General features: G+C 37.9%; 1 protein-coding gene across 1 annotated transcript; it reads right to left on the bottom strand.

The window, feature by feature from the left end:
- Positions 1-9,822: 9,822 nt before the first annotated feature.
- Positions 9,823-18,329, bottom strand: LOC6620425 (RNA polymerase I-specific transcription initiation factor RRN3). Its single transcript, XM_002044592.2, has 6 exons — positions 17,939-18,329; positions 17,400-17,881; positions 15,838-16,329; positions 15,592-15,767; positions 10,182-10,431; positions 9,823-10,123 (listed from the first exon to the last, which is right to left on the bottom strand). The coding sequence occupies exons 1-6, from the start codon at positions 18,152-18,154 to the stop codon at positions 9,892-9,894; spliced, it is 1,848 nt and encodes a 615-aa protein (XP_002044628.1). The 5' UTR covers positions 18,155-18,329; the 3' UTR covers positions 9,823-9,891.
- Between the last annotated feature and the right edge of the window lie 1,525 nt (positions 18,330-19,854).

Genomic DNA, 19,854 nt, shown 5'->3' with positions numbered 1-19,854 from the left:
AAAAGCCTTTGACTTAACAACAGACGCTTTGGCTTTTGGCCTGGGGGCAGTCTTATCACAGGATGGCAAGCCTGCTACAATGATTTCGAGAACTTTACAGGATAGAGAACTTAATTTCGCAACAAATGAACGAGAACTTTTGGCCATCGTTTGGGCTTTAAAGTCTCTTAGGAACTATCTATATGGTGTCAAAAACTGAACTAATCGAAGCAGACCTCGGGACAACGGTCCTCATAAAAGGGAGGGTCGTTCATAAAGATAATCTACGCTAGGTTTATTATTTCTTTTCCCTTTGTGACCATCGCCAAGTTAGCAAAATACAAACGTGAAATCTGGACACTAGTAAAAGGGTTTGCAAAAGTTTTTCAATTAAACATTTGTAAAATCCTACTTATTTAATCTTTAAACATTTTGTATTATTTCCGCCTCATCCTCTTTAGAAAAGTTTAAAGGTATGTGATGAAATGCTAGACCCGAATGATTTGATAACTTAAAATCCACGCAACCACAAATATTTCCTAAAACTACCATAGAAAATAAATGCATTACCAAAACGTCATAATAACAGTATAGCGCACTCACTCTAATTAGATTTCAAATTCCCGATTAAAAAAAAAAACACTAATGTTATCAATACCCTTTTCTGATTGTGTTCAACTAAATAGGAAAATCAATACTTGCTATCAATAAGCGTTTTACTACATACTTTAATATCAAGAATATCTGAATGAACTTTATTATAAAATTATAATTGTTATACTTAATTATTGTCAAAACTTTAGTATTAAAACTGTAACTACCTCTTAAGTAGATGAGAAGAGTAGAAGAGGGAATTAAGATCTATCAACGTAGTATCTGCTAAAGACGTAAAGATGCGGCAACTATTTCTGCGCCTGGTTACTGAAACGACGAACTGAATAATATCTGCCATCAGACGCCATACAGAGTGCGTTCAACAAATATGTTCTGATGATCAACTAGTTCAACCAAAATCAGCATCATCGTCGTCAACAAGTCGACAGTTACAATAGAGATTTTTTCCAAGTTCGCTACGATCATCTCCAGAACCTTGTTGCGAACCCATGACATGGAGAATCAACAGAATTTACGAACTTCTTGGATCATCCAGATATGCGGAGCCTTCCCTTCGATGGTTTAATGCAGTACCAAGTTGGCAGTATGGGAACTTAGTGGCAATGTTACCCGTAAGATCCGCTTTCAAATAGATTTGCCAATTGTAAAAAGTCTGTGGACAGCCTTCGTCTTAGAAGGGGAGGAGTTAACACAATCACCAAACAGAAGAAATATAGTCGTAAGCCTCAAGTGTTTAGATCGAGCTTTACCTATAAGAAACGGTACCTTGTTAAGCTTTAGAGATAAGAACTCTTGCTATACTTAAGTCAGTCGATTTTGGGAGATTAGAAGCGTCGGTCATCGCCACGTACATACAATTCGTCTCATTAAGTGCAGATATTGAAAATACTCAAAACGATAATTTGTACGTCCCGAAAACAGTTCATAAGGAGTCAACTTAGTTGCCGAGTGTATAGCGTTATTATATGTGATGAAGGTTTCTGTTAGAATCTCCTCGTGGTCTATCTGTACTTTTTTCTTTTCTTCCAAAATGATTCGATACACTTCAGTGAGTGTAGAATGTAGTCTTTCGACTGGGGCATTACTAGAAGATTGTTGAAAGGACGTGACATGTCGTTCTATATTATATTGTTTGCAAAAATCCTTGAAAAGGTTTGAATTGTATTCAGCTCCTTGATCGTAAACAATATGCCGTTCGCTACTATGAATCGCGTAATAGCGCCTATGATGTCGTCGAGATAAACTAAACAACATCTTCCTTTCAAGTTACCTAAAACGTTGTTCATTACCCTTTGGAATGTTGCAGGGGCATTTGTCAGGCCATTCTGGTATTCTGGTAAATTCATAGTGTCCGTATAATGCCGTGAAGGCGGTTTTAGGAATATCTTTTGGTTCCATTTGTATTTGATGATAACCACTAGCCAAAACGAAGGTCGAAAAATATGTAGCTCTACCTATTTTATCAAGTACTTCGTTAATATTAGGGTTGGGATATCTGTCTTTAACGGTTTTTTCGTTCAGTTTTCTATAGTCAATAACTAATCTCCATTTTTGTTCTCTTGTTTCGGATTTCTTCGGAATCAACCGAACAGGTGAGCTCCAAGGTGAATGGCTTTCTCTAATTATGTTTTGTTCTAACATATCTCTTTTTGTTCTTGGTAGGAGTATCTAAAGGGTTTGGCATATATGGGTATGTCGTCTGTAGTTTCTATTTTGTGTTTGTTTGTATTTGAGAATGTTAATCTATCTGACGGGTCGTGAAAAAGGAAGTGAAATTGCAAACATAGGTGTTTAAGTTGGTTTGCTTTTTCGTCAGAAATGTGGTCCGTATTTCGCGTCGTTTTCCATGTCCGTTGGGGGGTCTTCGTTGCACCAATGAAAGTTCAATTCTACATATTCCTCTTGAATGAATTGGGTTGTAAATAATGGAAATTCTAAACAAATCGTCTGATTCTGATCAGAATAGTTGACTATTTCTATCCATGCGTTGTAATTGTCAGCTGTATAGAGTCCTTGTTGAATGTAAACATTATATACTAATTCTACGGAATCAAGTAAAAATGGTCCCTGTTCACATTCGACTGCTATCTGCACTATCATTCCCGAACTGGCTTCGATATTAAATATATCCGTAGCTCTATTTCGTTCAATATGAATGGGGACAGTTGCCGCAGGGGTTTGTAAAATTAGCATTTTAAGATCTATATTTGCTTTTATAGTACATAAGATGTCAAGACCTATTAGTGCGTCGAAATATTCGTGAAATTTGAGGATTAAAAATATAAAAGTGTCTTTTAAATTAAATTCGGAAAATGCTGGATATTCGACCTTTTCGGTGACCTAAATTTCGTTTAATACAGTTTTTATTACTGTATTTGTGCTTAAGGATTCTCTCTGCTGAAGCGGTACAAATTTAGGATCAATAAAGGAATTCTATGCCCCTGTATCGATTAAAAACGTAACTTATTACCAAACGCTGAACTAATCAAAATATATAACTTATATAAATAACCTAAATATAACCTTATAACTTTTTAGGTACCCTGTCTGCTTTGAAAATTTACACTTTCCTCTAAATTGTGAAGTGCTGGTTGCTCCGAAGAGGCTTCCATATTGTTAAATCTGCTAGTATTAGACTGACATGAACTATCGAATTTTCCACCTCTATATTGGCGCGATTGTTATCTGTTGATTCTGTCTTAGGTGGCATAATTGCTCTAGAGACCATTACCCTCGTTGTTAGAGCGATGGCGCTGTCCGTAGCGATTCTCGGTTGAGTAAGGAAGAGCTCTATACTGTCCTCTGCCCTGCTGGTAGTCTGAAATACGATTATTATGTTGATTTGCTGGGTACCGTCGTCTCTCCTGCACGTACTCATCCCTCTCCTGAATGGCTATATCAAATGCTTCATCCAACGTATTTGGTCTAGAAGCTTTGACCACATTCCGGAGTGGTACGGTTAGACCCTTAATAAAGGTTTTCAGGCAAAGAGCCATATAGAAATTCTTTTTTTCTAGAATAGCTAAAGCTGGTAGTTCCTTTGAATCGGCCATGCATGTCAATAGTCGTTTTATATCCAAAATGGTATCATACAGTTTTGTTATTGGCAGCCTTCTAAAAGGAACCTCGTGTAGTTCCTCTATTAAGGTCAGTTCGTCCCTGTTATCTAGTAATTTTATTGTTAGATTCCTCTTAATTTCATCCCAGTCTAATGGGGTATCCAATCTATCTAAGAATTCACTCGCTTTGCCCTCTATTTTATTCCTGATCGCTCTTAAATACATTTTCCCTCTTGGAGTTTGGTCTGTGTCAATAAAATCTCTTCCACGCTTTCTATGAATCTCTTAAGTGCGTAAGGGTTACCGTCGTAGGTCGGAAGGTACTTAATAACGTCTGGGAACTCGGTAGGCAATTCATATATGCTGGACCCCGACGTATTTTGAGGAGCGTTACTCATTCTTGAGCTTGTGGTTATGTCTGTTGGGTTAGTTTCGGTTATGTTTCTTATAAGGGTGGGTGTTTTGGTTGTCTGTCTAGTAGTCCGAGTTAAATTAGGAATAGTAGATTTAGTCTTATGCTTAAATTTTGATGACATTTAATATTATCTTATAATTATCTTAATATATAGTGTGGTTTGGTGTCTGATAAATGCTTTTATTATAGGTTCAATACCTGCAATGATACTTGGATTATTATATGTATTGTGTGGAATATATTTCATTTGATATTATAAGATGGAGGCAAGGTTTTATTGTATTAATGTGCTGATTCGTTTTAATTTCTTAATATGTTATCTTCCACATTCATGACATACTAACAGACTCATATGTACGTACGTCTCTGTGAAGGCAATCGACTCACTACAGCGGTCGAGAGATTACAACACAGCTACCAAATGGCCGATATGGTCGTCTCGTATCACCAATGTAAGGTTATTTCTTTTTTCATATCTTTCATATCTTAGATATGAAAGTTGTAATTTTACACCAGTTTGTGTAGACTGATCTTAAATTTGTATGTTTCTGTGGTTCCATCGCGTATAAGTGACCTGTTCGAACATAATTGTTCGCGTCCAACTTGACGGAACCTCCCTCCACTACATGTCGGCACTGGGATCAAGCATGTACCACAGACTTGTTCGAATATAATGTTCGCATCGAGCCTAGCAGCCCTCTCACAGCACTTCCCAGTTCTCTGCTTCTACGCTGCATTCTAACTGTAGTCTCGTTACTTTCTGTATGTATGTATGTATGTAGCCCTTCTCTTTTGTATAAACGTGCTTCTTATTTTTTTATTTTTTTTTTTATATAACTCTGCTTCTTATTTAGAGTGGCATCTGATTGTTTTGTATCTCAGTTCTTCTTATTTAGAGCGGCATCTGCTTGTTATGTGTTCAAATTTTTTTTTATATATGTCGGAGCACAATTATTACTACACACAATTAATTTGTGTCACTCACTTCTTCTCCGTGCTAACCTTCGAACCACACTCGGCGACAGCGACCACACGCTGCGGCCGCGCTTAAACGGGAGATGCTAAAGCTACAAAAATACACCCGACCAATAGCACCGCAGTATGCAATAATGCAATATGATGAATTACCAATGATTTCCCAAAATTATGAAATTACTATTCTTGTGAAATATTCTAGCACATACACTAGCTTACAAAAGTATGCGCCGAAATATACATTTATTTTTTTTTTTTTTTTGTTATATTTAGTTTTTAATAATAAATATATTATTATGATATATTTATATATATTTTTCGTTTTTGTTTCATTTTCTTTTTAATTTGGTAAAATAAAAACTACGTTTTACTTATAAGTGCAGTTAAGTACTCTTGCGTCTTTTTAAAATATCACTCTACTCACAAATTTACCTAAGAAGCGTCGGAGGTTGTTTCAACAGGAATATGCAATCCGCTCCTGGTTATCGACTGCGCCAGTTATAGATGGGCCGTAGCTCCACGTGGACGGTTGGTTAAATTATATGTTTTAATTCCGAACACAGATTAGGTAACAAATGAATATGACTTTTTATTTTATTTAAAAATTACATTTAAGGTGTAGAGTTAATGTTCCGGTTTTAGGTGTGTCACTTCGTACCATCAAAATGCGAGTGACAATGCGTCGCAAAAACTTCTTTTGCCTAACGTCGAAACTGCGCTAGACATCGGCTACAACGCCTCGCTATAACGGTCCTTTCAAAGCTACAAATGTAAACTGACCAATAAACGCACAATTAGAGGCTGATGCAACATTATCGTTATGGTGAAATCTATTCCTAGAATGTTCGAGACCAAAGTGTGTGTGTAACATGTGTATGAGCTTATTTTATAATATGTGTTTATTCATGTAGGTGGACTACTGAGTTGTTGTTGTTGTGGCCCTTGATGCCGTTGTCATTCAGCGGAATCTGGACGGTTTCAGGGGACTGGGGAATGTGTAGTGGTATCTCGCGCGGTCTAGCTGACTGATTCCTGATCTGTGCTTGCGCCGACCTTTATAGGCCGCAGGGATCCTGTTACTTCCCTTTTTGCGCACGGAACGCTCGGGTACTATTGTACCGTTAATTTACGGTGCGTCCTCTTTGTGCACGCACCATTACCGTTCGACCTCTTCGCCCTTAGCCAGCTGGAGTCCAAGGTCCAGAGCAGTACCGTTAGTTCACGGTGCGTCTTTGTGCACGCATCGTTACCGTTCGACCTCTTCGCCCTTGACTCTTCCTGCATCACGGCTGTTGCTAGGCTACACCCATACACGAGATTTGTGGGGAGTTTTAAGACTTCTGACAATGCACTTTTGCGTAACCAACGGAAATACTTCCAATCATGTCTGAATATTGCAGTCACAAATTGTTATTCAAAAAAGCATTCAGCAGCAACAGGAATTGAATTAAATTTGTTTATTTAAAGTTGTATGATATACACTATGTATTGCTTACGTCGGGGTCACCAAATGTTAAGCCTAAAAACTCCTTTAATGGTTATCCAAGAAATGAAAAGCCGATTTCGAATAATTATTGTGATTTTGTTTGTTCTTAATTGACTTAATTGTAGAGCAAAAGTAGAACGCTAAGCCAAAGGTAGAAGCGCTAGAGAGGGACGCTTAGATAACGAAAGATAATCGCCCAGCTGAGGAGCTTAATTGTGTTTCTAAGGTTATTATTAGTATTAGTATTATAGTATTATATTATTAATGTATTAAGTGTTGCAATGAGTTTCAGTCTCACCAATACTTATGTAAAAGTGGTTTAGCCAAGGCACTCCAATTATGAGTACTTTGGGATATTCCAATCTATATGCTATAAAATACCCATCGATTATATGGCTGTTATTGGCTGCCAGGTCAGTAGGCATCACAAGAGGAACAACGCACCACCAACGGTGGTACGCGCCGTTATTGTGACACACTACTGGAAGTGCAACTACACTCTCCACGCGAGGGCGGCTGGAAACAGGCTCTTAGTAAGGTCATGTCTCTTTTAAGAGTGCTGGCTAATCGTAGTTGGGCTGGAGCAGGAAACTCTTAAAATTTCCCGTGCCGAGAGTCTGCCAGGCTAGGGGGCCCGGGAAACAACTAGCCCAGTCGCTAACGGAGAGTCCGGGCAAGTGGCGTCCGCCTGGTCTGGTTAGCCTTACCCGGGTACTGCGGATCTCTGCCCGGCTGGACCGCTTATTTCTATGCAGCTCGTGGGAACCATGAAAAATAGACCCAAAAATGTTAAAATACCGCTGGCCTTGACTGCGGGAAATGTCGCAAGACAGCTTGCGGACCGTCTACTTGACGGGGGGAGCGGCCTACTTCGGTGGTAACACCAAAAAATGATGGGCGACGACTTGCCATCGTCACACAACATCACCATCTTCTGCTCCAGGACAGGGGACAAAACAACAAAGTGGATCATGGAATTGATAAAGAAACAGAATGACTTGGACACTGAGAACTGGCGTCTCATATCAAGGAAGAATGAGGGTGGTGGCTCGCTCCTCAGCCTTGGCATTGATGACAACTCATGCGCCAAGATTATTTCTAGTGACCACAGGCTGAGCTTCAGGTTTGGAGACATCTCAGTTTGTGGTCTAAAGAAGGCCAAAGCGATCAAATTCGGCACACGACAAGGTCGAGACTCCTCGAAATCAACCAGTCTCCGCGGAGAAGGTGAAGCCCAATAAGCTCTCCGAATCCAGTGAGGATCTGGCGGATGATGAGTATCTTGATGCGACCATCATCGAGATGGGGGATCAGACCCCGTTATCCTCTCAGAAGCTAGGCATGGAACTAGACCTGCTGAGTAATGAAGAAGCGATACCGGCGGATGGTGATCTGGGTATCTCCAGATCAGCAACGCCGACAATGGAGCCGATCATCTAATGGTCGGAAGTACAGGGATAGCTCAGGTGAACATCCATCGCGCCAAGGCGTCCTCGGCTGTGCTGGCAAGGATGTTCACCAAACAACATCTTGGGCTAGCCCTGGTACAGAAACCCTGGTATAATCAGGGAATAAAAGGACTGTAGCTAGTGGATGTCAGCATTAGAAGCACTCTGCTTGTAGAGCATCCGCTCCAACGGACGCAGCATGCCTACAGGGCGGGCAGATCAACTGATACTGCCCTATATCACCTGATAAGCCTTATTGAGGATTAACTTACTCATAAGAAGTGGCGCTATGTGCCTTCTTAGACATACAGGATGCATTCGACAATACCTCTCATGAGGCGGTCAACGCATCCCTGGCAAGAAGAGGACTAGATGCAACAACCAGTAGATGGATCAAATCACTACTGGCGTCTAGGCGAGCCATGGCCACTATAGGAGGACAGACGTCCACAGTATCTACCACAAGGGGTTGCCCCCAAGGGGGTGTCCTCTCGCCTCTCTTGTGGAGCTTGCTGGTAGACGAGTTGCTGGACAGACCCGCAGAGGTATACTTTGTCAAGGCTATGCTGACGATATTGTCATTATAGCCAGAGGTAAATATGAGGAAAAACTCTGCGATATCATTCAACTGGGCCTCAATATGACCAGCGAATGGTGCAAGGAAGTAGGCCTGAGCCTAAATCCTAGCAAAACTGTTATTGTTCCTTTCACAAATAGGTACAAGCTACAGAGAATGAAAGCAATAACCCTGTCAGAATGTCGCATAGAGGCCAGCAAAGAAGTTAAGTATCTTGGGATAACGCTCGACTCCAAACTTAGCTTCAAAACGCATGTCGATAACACAATTGATAAGTGCACCAGAGCACTTTTCACGTTTAGGAAAATTGCTGGAAAGTCGTGGGGAACCTCACCACGCATAATAAGATGGCTGTACCTCATGGTAGTCGGACCCATACTAACCTATGGGGTAATAGCCTGGGGTGATAGAGCACGCCTTAACACCACTAAGGTGACACTTCATAAGCTCCAAAGAATGGCCTGCATATGCATGACAGGAGCAATGCGCACCTGTCCCACTGCAGCCCTAGAAGTACTAATGGAGGTAACGCCGCTTCATATCGTCATTGAAATGAAACGGAAAGCCACCCTAATAAGAAATGAGGGAGCAGGAAATGACTGCAACCTTACAAGAAAGAATGCTGAAAGCCTAAAAAGATATATCATCCCTGGAAATGAGCTAGCGGACAACCTAGCCAAGAAAGGGGCAGAGAACCCTCTAATTGGGCCCGAACCATTCTGTGGTGTTGGTCACCACAGAGTACTGGGCTTACTTAAGTCAATAGAGGAAGAAAAATGTCTGTCCTTCTGGGAACACCTACCAGGACTTAGGCAGTCTAAGATTCTCCTTCGTGAATATAACCACAAAAGTTTCAAGACTTTAATGACACACGGGAAAAACACCGTGCGCATATTAACTGGCCTTCTTTTGGGGCACTGCCGACTTCGCAGTCATTTGCATAAGATTGGCATTGCAGACAGTGAACTCTGTCGCTTCTGTTGCATGGAGGAGGAGAGCTCTGCACATATTATATGTGACTGCACGGCGCTTTCCATCAGGAGGAACAGACACTCCTGGGCATGTATGTCCCACGGGAAACAATTGCAGCCCTGAACCCCAATAAAATTCTGGCTTTTATACAGTGCATTGGACTTCAGGGAGTCATGAAGGGGTAGTACAATAGATCAGAATGGGTCGCAGTACACATAGAAACCCACTTAATAATAATAATAAATATGGCTGTTACATTGAAGAACAAAATGTTTACATCCCAAACAAAACATAACTGTAACCCAGAGTAAAAACTTTATTGCATTTATAATTTCTTTTTTATAAGTAATTTCCACCAAGTATGATTATTCGTAAAATCCCGTCGAAGAGCCGAAATGAAATTGTTTGTCAAATTCCTGACTTTTAGACAGATCGAAATTCTTTGGACGTTTGTCGGCTATAAGGAATTCGTCTTCCTCTAGCATTTCAGAGTCACCACGTTTTCTAGAATGCCCGTATTTGTTAGACCCATAGACATACTCATCCGTGTCATTGCTCTGGTAAGCCATATAATTGGAATCAATATACTTTTTTGATCTTGAAATGCAAAAAAAAATATTATTTTAATACAGAGATTTGTAAAGGTTATACTCACAACTTAAGTACATAAGGATCGAAGGGAAAAAACGATTCAAGCGTCTCATCGGGCATGCATTTTTCATGACCGTAAACTGTAGCCAGTTTACGGCGAGCGTTGCGCTCCAAAACAGTATGACAATAGGCTAGCTGGTAAGTTCTTGTAACACCAGCAAATGCTGTGGCCACTGGGGCTAAACAATACCGCAGGGGATTTAAATGACACATAGCAAGGCGCGATAGTTGGAGGGATTGGAGAAAGAGCAAATCTGTAACAGAAATAAACAATACAAAAACATTTATTGTAGTGGAGAAAAAACCATATTTATGGAATTGTTTGATTATGTAATGTCAAAATTGTACTCAGGAGTAAGAATAATAGGCAAAAGGAACTTGTCCACAACGATTTTTAAAACTGCGGCCATGAGTGACATCTAATCTTTGATTCAAGTATTTTGTAATTTATCCCATAAATTTTGTTATACACTTTTTTATTTATTTATTTATTTAGAAGCGATGAATCCATGCAATGCAGTAACAGTAACATAACAGCGCAATTTACAGATAAATGATAAAACCTCGCACTAAGCATGTGCACTTTAAACAATCTGTTTTTTTTTTTTGGTTTTGTTCAAGATCAGCAACGATAATTTTTTGTACTCGACACCGAAGATAAAAAAATACGTAATGATCAAACCGAAGCGAGATATTAATATACTCTACTTTCGATCGTACTGTTTGCAGATCTCTAGTTCAGACTAGCATATTTATACCCGTTACTCGTAGAGTAAAAGGGTATACTAGATTCGTTAAAAAGTAACAGGCAGAATAAAGCATTTCCTACTATATAAAGTAGATATATTATTGATCAGGATCAATAGCCGAATCGATCTAGCCTTGTCCCTCTGCCCGTATAAACGTCGAGATCACAGGAACTATAAAAGTTAGAAGGTTGGGAGATTCAGCGTACAGATTCTAGAGCGTTAGCGCGGCTGTTACGATGTTTAGAATAACTTAAATGGGCTTTTATGTGCCTCAGCTGTCCAGAGTTATTTATATGCAAGGCTTCCAGTGCTACGAGTGAAATGGACCTTAGGTCTTTTTTCACAAGAGGCACTCAGCGAGGATACAGAAGAGTACGAGGACCTGGCGTGGTTAAAATGGACTTTTCAGTCTTTAGAAGTTATCTTGTGACAGGAGTGGTGTTTGCAAAGGTGGTTCTGGGAAGAGATGAGGAACGCTATACGATTTTTTTTCGAGCTAACTCAAGAGGTGGCTCCAGGCTCTTTAGAATTTTTGTGAGCGAGAGAGCTCTACAGCCAGCAGCTCTCTTTTACGCATGCATTGAAAATTTGAAAAAAATATACCCTTTAATTTAGAAGTTTTAGACTTTAAATCTATATTACTTTTTATCAACTGGCACCATTTACAAAATTCTTTTTTTTTCATTTCCTTAACGTTATTATTGTTTGAGTATAGCTTAGAAATAGTAATAGCCGAATCTATGTACATAATATCACAAAATGAATTTCAAAACTGACTGCATTGTGATTAAAGTATACAGCTAGCGACGTGTAAAAAATTAAAGTAGACATGTAGACATCGATTCGTAGGTGCTTATGACCGCACGTCGTGTCATAAGAAATCAATTTTGCATTAAACAGGCGCATATTTTTATTTATTTTATAGATATTCACTATTAAATATGTAGGTTTGTATTACTTTTATGAAATATATTTTTTAATATGTATTTTCTTTTTTTTGGAATTGGTATGTTTCAAATTACAAAAGTAATAACAATTCCGGATCGCAACTTTATTTTATTTATAAGTTGAAGTATTGATGAATATAATAATGCATTAAAAGGTACTGCCCACAGTACCCTGCTGAAGTTTTGCAAAGAAATTGGCCAAAACACATATGTTTACAAACAAAATTCGTTTCTTGAATCAAAATTGATTTTGGCCCGAAAATCGTCTTCTAGCGCAATTACGCACACATACTGTTGGAACGATCAAATTAAAAGACGTCTACGTTGGCTGAGTTATAATTTTAAACTGAATATATTGTGTATAAGCCCTAGCATAAATAGCTAAAATGAGAATTGTAAAACTACTTATGTACAGCCAAACTCGTCGGCGGGCAATCTAGTGACTCCAGCGTGGGAGTTCTATGAATAGCACTTATCTCTAAAATATGCTACAACCGCTCACAGGAGGTTCAATTAAGTGTTTCCAAGTGTACGCATAATTTGGTGTTACAGACTGCAATTGTTATTTTTAATCTACGGTGTGAGGCAAACAATGTTATCTTGTATATAATGTCATGTTCATGTGTGAACACATACACTCTTTTTCGTTTTAAACGAGCGGAGTGAGAACAATTTAGGCCATCACTAAAAAAGTAGCTGCATAGTGGAAAACCAATGTGTGGCCGTTACGCATCTTGTTATTCTAATAGTCTTTGCTATAACTCACAAACTAATTAATGACAGCTGACAAATTCAAATTATTCAGGTGCTTTTTAGAGGTTAAGGCTTGTTAAAATTATATGGATTTAGTTCTAGTAACGCCACTTATAAGTCAGGCCTGGGACTTATCAATTGACCTGATTACTAATAATGACCTAATAACTTGCCTCGTTTAATACAACTTCGGTCTAAACAATGGGACCCACATCCGCATGTTCTGAACGAGGGAGTGGAATTGCCTATGTAGCGTAATTACCTTTTTTTAAAATGTACCGAGGTGCAGCTGCAGGCTGTGCAAGCTGGAAACCGAAGTTATGACTAGTTCTTTGATTTTCAGTAGACGAGGCAAGTCGTAATGCACCTCGCACGAAGGTCATTAACATTTCTGCTTCTGCTAAGAGAAACCGAAATAAATAATGGGTCGAGTTAGATAAAAATAGTGCTAGATGTTGTTTAATCTAAAAGATAATTCTTTTTTGCTGTACATTAAATTTTCAAAAATATAAATTTTATACCCGTTATTAATAGAGTAAAAGAGATTCGTGTAAAAGTATATAACAGTGTGAGGAGTTTTTAAAACTCCCCACAAATCTGGATGCATGGGAGCGGCCTTTGCAACAGCGAAGACGGCTGTGATGCAACAAGAGTGAAGGGCGGTCAGGTCAAACCGTAATTAGTGGACCTTCGACCCCGGCAAAACGGAGAAGCCGTGAAATAACGGTACCGCGCTGGACCTTGGACTCGAGCAGGCCAAGGGCACGCAGATCGAACGGTAACGGTGCGGACCTTGGACATGCTCAAAGAGGACGCACCGTGAACTAACAGTACATTAGTTGGACCTTGTACCCAAGCGGGCCTAGCGCAAAAGGGGAAATAACGGGATCTGTGCAGCCTATAAAGGAAGGGCGCAAGAGCAGCTCGAGGCAGTCAGCCACAGCACGCGAGGAGCCGTACGTACGCAAGGATAGTCGAGGAGAGTACCGGCGCGAGTCGCGCGGTCAGGACGCGGCCGCGCAGTCGGGCAGTCGGAACGGACCCTAGACAGGCAGATATCAATACCATCAATACATCTAAACGCATGGTCACATCGCTGAAATCAGCCAATAAAAATCGCAATAAGAAATATAAAACAAACAAAAACATTCCATTCCATTCCTAATTTTACCAATTCATTGGCCCCATTAAACTATTTTAATGCTAAATATAATTCAATGGAACATTAAATGATATAGGAACAATTACTCCCAATTCCAAATACTAATTAAGAAGTTTAGACCACACATCATAGCCCTTTAGGAAACCAACATATCCCACACATTTTTCCTCCCTATCCCCATAAACATTAAAATGAACTGCAGCTTCTGTACGAATTCATTCCGTGGCACAGCTTTTGAAATGAGCAAATCTATCTCCAACACACAACATCAATTTCGATCAATTCAAAAATTAACTTTACCTTAATATCTTCCTACATCTTACATAACCATTAATTCCACATTACCAACCTCCAAACCGTACTTTCCTGAAATCATTTAAAGCCAAATTTATATATTTCTCAGATTATATCCTCATTTACGACCCACTACTCACAACACGTTCTCGGATATAGATCTTTCGCTTGTCTCTGCCGAATTAACCCCTAAAACTAAATGGGAAGTGATCGACCATCTTAATTGGTAGACCGCCTTCCAATCCTTATTCAATGTTCCCTAACTCTTCCCCACCAACCTTCATTGCCAAATCCTCTTTCAACCTTAAGAAAACAAACTGTCAATAAGATATCACACTTCAACTCAAATACCCAACTAACAGTAAGTAAACAAAGAAGCTGCAGCCATTAAAAAAATACAAGGCTATTAATACAAGATGGAACCGGGAACTTTCTTTACTAAAACAATAAATGGAAAATCCTTAAAAGAAGCATAAACACAAAAAACATATTAATGTTTAAAAAGGCCAACGCGATGTATCGAAGAGCAATTAAAGAAGCTAAGAGAACGACTATCCACAAATTCACCTCCCAAATCGGACTCCACGAGAGGGTGGGCAAACGTCTATTAAACGTCTATGCGGCCATTATACCAGCAAGCATATACACGCCACACACAACCCTCATACGCAAACAACTACCACTACCACTTGGAAAATAGCAATCACTTTTGGTATCCTATAGTTATAGTAATTTCCTCAGCATCTTCAGAACAAAGAAGCTGATCTTAAACACTTCATCAAACTACACGCCCTCCCAGCAGTCTGACAAATAAAAAATGACGTCTCTTTCATAGAACTTATATCCGCCCTCAATTCACTATTCTAGAACCTCACCCATATTCTGGAACCCATGCCTGGCTAAAGTTCTAGATAAAACTATACATATACACATATATACATAGCTATACGTTTGTGGTGGTTTTATATTATATGTAGGCCAGTTATCAAGAAGATACCTCTCTCCTCTAAAGCGCATCCTCTCTATAATATCATTGGACTTTTCCAAAGCATTCGACAAAAGTATACACTCCCTTATCCACCAACTCCTAGAATGGAAATGAGGTCCCCGTATCATTAATTACGTTTTAAATTTCATGACAAACAGAAAGATCATAGTTAAAAACACAACCAATTTATCTAACAGCTTTCCTCTCAAATACGGCATCCCGCCAAGTTCACTAATCTGTCATAATATAATCATAATCGCCTATAATTCTCTTAAAGCTACTCTACTCTACTCTCTTCTCTAAAGACGAGTAAGACCGCAATTCTTTATTTAGTTAATTTAATAAAGGGATGGTGCCTCGCTCACAATTTTTAAATTTTGAATAGAAAAGGACTAAAAAAAACCATTAAAATTCCATCTGCAATTATTTATTTTGGCTTTGAAAATTTCAAGTGCAAATAGGACATTCATTGAGTGCTTAAGGTATGTAGAGGTTAAATACGAAAAAATGTTTAAGCTTACCTTTTGAACTGGCCGTCAAATCTCTTGCGCGAAATGCTATTAAATAAAACACAGCTTGGCAAACAGAATAGAAAACCAAATTGGCTTTCAGAGAGCAGTTCTGCTTATATGCATCCGAATCATCTATGTATGCATGAGCCCACTTTGTCAACTCTTTTAGGTAGAAAATAACAGTGCTAAAAAAATGTAAATTTTTACTTTAGTAGTAGTATTTTACTTTAGTAGTAGTATTTTACACTTCCTTACCTAAGTGGCAAAAATCTTGCGCGAGATAAAAAGCTAGCCATGTATCCCACCGCAGCATGACGAATTACGGCGGATACATTCGGATTTTGGACTTTCGTCCATAAGGAATCAAGAAAAGCTTCGGAATATACCGACCGCAGACTAGTTGCATAAAATAGGATGAATTGCACATGATGCGTGTTGTGGCTGGGCAATAACACTTCATCGAACAAATATAGTAACATCTTAAACAATCGGTTGGCAGTCCTTCGCTGTTGTTCGCTACTATTTTCATTAAGGCGACATTTGCCATCAAAAAACTTATAAAGCAAGAAAAGGGATACATCCAAGGTTTTGCCAACAGGATGACTCACAGATTTTTCAGATTTGGATACATTTTCGGCGAATACATCGTCGATTTCAAACAAAGTGTCCGCTTCCACTTTTTCTTCCTCATCATTCATTTCTAATTCAATTTCATCTTTTGGAGCATTAACGTCTAATAATAAAATCCTGAAATACACAAAAGAAGTTCGCACATATTATTCTATCAGAGATGTCCACAGCATTTTTAAATAAAAAAAACCGAGAAAAGCCTTTCCTTTGCTATTTAAACTTTTCTGGTTCCTTTTTTGTTGTTAAAATATGCATTCATCGAAGTTATTCACAAAAAAAATTTGAAAATTTAGTGAATAAGCTAGGATTTTCCAGAGTCGAAAAGTAGGATCACTGTTCAACATCTCATAAGAAATTAAATTCGTTCGACGGTTCGACATTAATACAATCATTATTGAGTCAAGTCTATAATAAGTTTACATTCTGATCCATCAAAGCGCACAAAAAAAGTTATCATAATAACTTTTGTGATGAAAAACGCAAAAACATACGTATTATCTCTATTATATATCTTGATAAGTATATATTTCCAACCGTGTCTACTACGTAATTTTTACCATTTTTCTATATATAGAAATTCACAAGACACTAAAATAAAGTTTTCTATCAAATTTACAAACATCCAACAACATTTCATTACAATTTCCCCAAAATCTTATTTAGAGAATATATTTTGAACAGAGATCGGATTTTAACTAATAAGGTGTCAATCAATATTTCTTCTAAAGTTCTACGTTTTTGCACTTCCTCCGCTTTATCCTTTTAGCTATATAAGTTGTATAAGTTGTCGGATGCATTTTTTGGCATATTGCCCGTTGTAGTCTGGCATCAACAGCAGATTATCAATGCTTCTTGTATAGTTAAAAATAGATATCAAACATTCACGAATCAGATACAAAAAACACTTTATCTGAAGTAATTGAAAGATATGTTTGTGCACTCTAATTCACCGTGAGTGTTTTGGAAGCTCACATAGATATAAAAGAAAGAAATTCGATTACATCATTTTTTTTTTCATAATTGAGGTATTTGATAAATTCCCGGAAATTAAAATCCGTGCAAATTTTTGGAAGCGGAAATTGGAAGAGTTCCCCAACCATTTTGACATAAAAACAACAAGAACTGAGTGTTGGTAAAGTATAAATTAGTGAGCGTTATATAAATAAATATATTAGTAGAGTACTTACTTTTGCAAAACTAGTTGAAAAACAAGTTCTTCGAAAATTGGCTTGTACTCTAATAACCAAAGCACGTTATACAGATACCCTGCCGTCACATGGTACGGCTTTTTGAAATAGGGGAATTTGGCGGATATGGCATCTATAATAATATCGAATGCCATTGGCACGGCAGTTAAGATACGATCCAGTACTTTATGGATGGGTTTTAACTCATTTCGCGCGTGCTCCGAAGGGCATCCGTGGACCCAATCGGATTCATCCATATCTCCAGGAATCCAGTGGACAATTAGTTTAGACACTCCAATCGGTAAATATCTATTGTGGGTCACCATTAGTTCGATACAAAATTCAGTATAAGCTTCGATTATCTCTGAACTTCTTTTCTTCCAGTTAAGGGACAGTAACGCCTCGACAACGGTTACAAATTCTGGGGTCAAATTATGAACAATTCGTTTAGCATCTTTTATGATTATCACAACCTCATCATCCTTTAAAATAGAAATCGAACGTAAACAATAATCAACAATTATGTAAATTTCACTTACGCTCAGTTCTGCTTCCCGGAGGAAGTATGTGAACTCCTTGACCAGATGGAAATTTCGTTCTTCTAGGGCAACGCGCACTGATTCTGCGAGCCCCTTCTCTTTGGGTGTGGAAAATCGAACTTTGTTGATGGCCACGGCATTTGCCTGATTTCGTTTTACGCCAGAAAACGTCTTTAAAATGGAAGTCACATCCGTCTTATTCGTGTAGAAGGACATATTAAATTAATAATAGCTTTATTCCTTATTGGACTTAATATTCGAAAGGATAATCCACATTGACGTTAAATGCGTAAAAAAAGGTTCTTAATAATGCATTTTTTTCCAAAGAGAATTTCATTTTTATTATTAAAAAACAAATCCGTATGAATTTTACTTGAAAATATACACGTTGTTTTGCGTTCCAATAATCAGTGTGGCCAAGGAATTTCGATAAATTCTTCCGAACGCCATCAGTAAATGCACTTTCTTTACTTTTGCTTTTTAATGTAAAACATTGTAAATGAAAATACTCGTTTTATTTAACTAATATACTTGCCCTTCAATTCTGTTTTCCAAGCCGAAGTTAAAAAATAGTTTTAAATAATCTTAAATTTAATATGCATACGATTTTAACATTTTCATCATTTTGACACATAGTTATTTTTATTAGGGAGGGATTAAGAGAGACATTAATATTGTTGCTTGTTTTGTATTAAAAAACCTTCTGTCCTTGATGGTGGAACAATATTTTGCCTCCCCGCTTAATCATTTTAAGTTGTTAACGATACAGTATATATATAGTTATTTTACATTTTCCGAAACATCGATTCGGATTATTTGCACTATTCGAAGAACCAGAAGAAGTGCTAGAATACATTTCTTGATTGGTGGCGAAAGCGAGGAAAATCGATGGAAAGCTTCGTCGGCCATGTAGTGATAAAATGAAGATGATCAAAGTCAGATACAAAATGTACAATATTATAAAATATATTTAATATGCAACGGTTGAGACCAATCTCACTGATTTTTAATTTTCATTTGTGACCAGTTATACCAGTTTAAGAAGATGCATATAATAAGAAATCTAATTGATTTCAGTTTGTAATTTTATTGTTTGTTTGCGGATGCGGATGTCGCCGATATAGATAAATAGATTTCATATTAAGGTATAACCAAAGACACTCGAATAACAAGATGCGTAACGGCCACACATTCGTTTGGCACGATGCAGCCACTTTTTGCTGAAGGCCAAATTTGTTCTCTTTGGGCTCGCTGACGCTGAGAGCGTAAGAAATCTAAAAATAGAATTTGCTTGCTTGTGTGAGTAAAAACAAGAGACGAGAACGCGTATATGTGTGCGTGTTGTGCTGAAGACGATTTTCGGGCCGAAATCAATTCTGATCGAAGAAACGAATTTACATATTTGAAGTTTTGGCCAATTTCGTAGCAATATGATGAGATAAAATAAAAATTCACGCCCTGACTATTATAATTTAAAAATTTTTTAAATTCGTTTGTTAAGATCGCCGCTCGAATTAGCTACCTTTATATATTTATATTTATGTTGATAATTAATTATGTGTAATATATATACACTACTTTTATTTGTTAACTAATGCTCAACAAAAAATTTTTTTATACACATTTGTTTTTTATTATTTTTAAAAATATTTAAAAAACTTTAATGTGTATTTTACAAATATTAATAAAAAGATCAGATGGTGCCCTTAGTTTTTCGAAATATTAAAAATTTAGGTAATAAAAATTAATAAAATAAATAAAAATATGAAAACTGTTTATTGCAAAAGTCATATCTGGAGGCACGAAGTGCGGACACAAGCACTCAACAATCACTGCCTTATTAATTTTTCTCACATCGCAAGCTGAATACCCTAATGACAAGTATTCTAATATAAAGTCATTTTCGAAATTTATGT

This window comes from Drosophila sechellia, chromosome 2L (genome assembly GCF_004382195.2).
Source record: "Drosophila sechellia strain sech25 chromosome 2L, ASM438219v1, whole genome shotgun sequence".
Taxonomy (NCBI): domain Eukaryota; kingdom Metazoa; phylum Arthropoda; class Insecta; order Diptera; family Drosophilidae; genus Drosophila; species Drosophila sechellia.
The sequence above is the reverse complement of the archived record's forward strand: the minus strand, read 5'-3'. Positions and strand labels throughout refer to the sequence as shown.

Bases quoted from the DNA above. Each gene is read 5' to 3' on its own strand.
- LOC6620425 (XM_002044592.2), bottom strand. From the start codon at position 18,154: ATGTCCTTCTACACGAATAAGACGGATGTGACTTCCATTTTAAAGACG. The intron at 17,882-17,938 runs GTAAGTGAAATT...TCTATTTTAAAG, and splicing joins TCCGGGAAGCAGAACTGAGC to GATGATGAGGTTGTGATAAT. The intron at 15,768-15,837 runs GTAAGGAAGTGT...ACATTTTTTTAG, and splicing joins GCAAGATTTTTGCCACTTAG to CACTGTTATTTTCTACCTAA.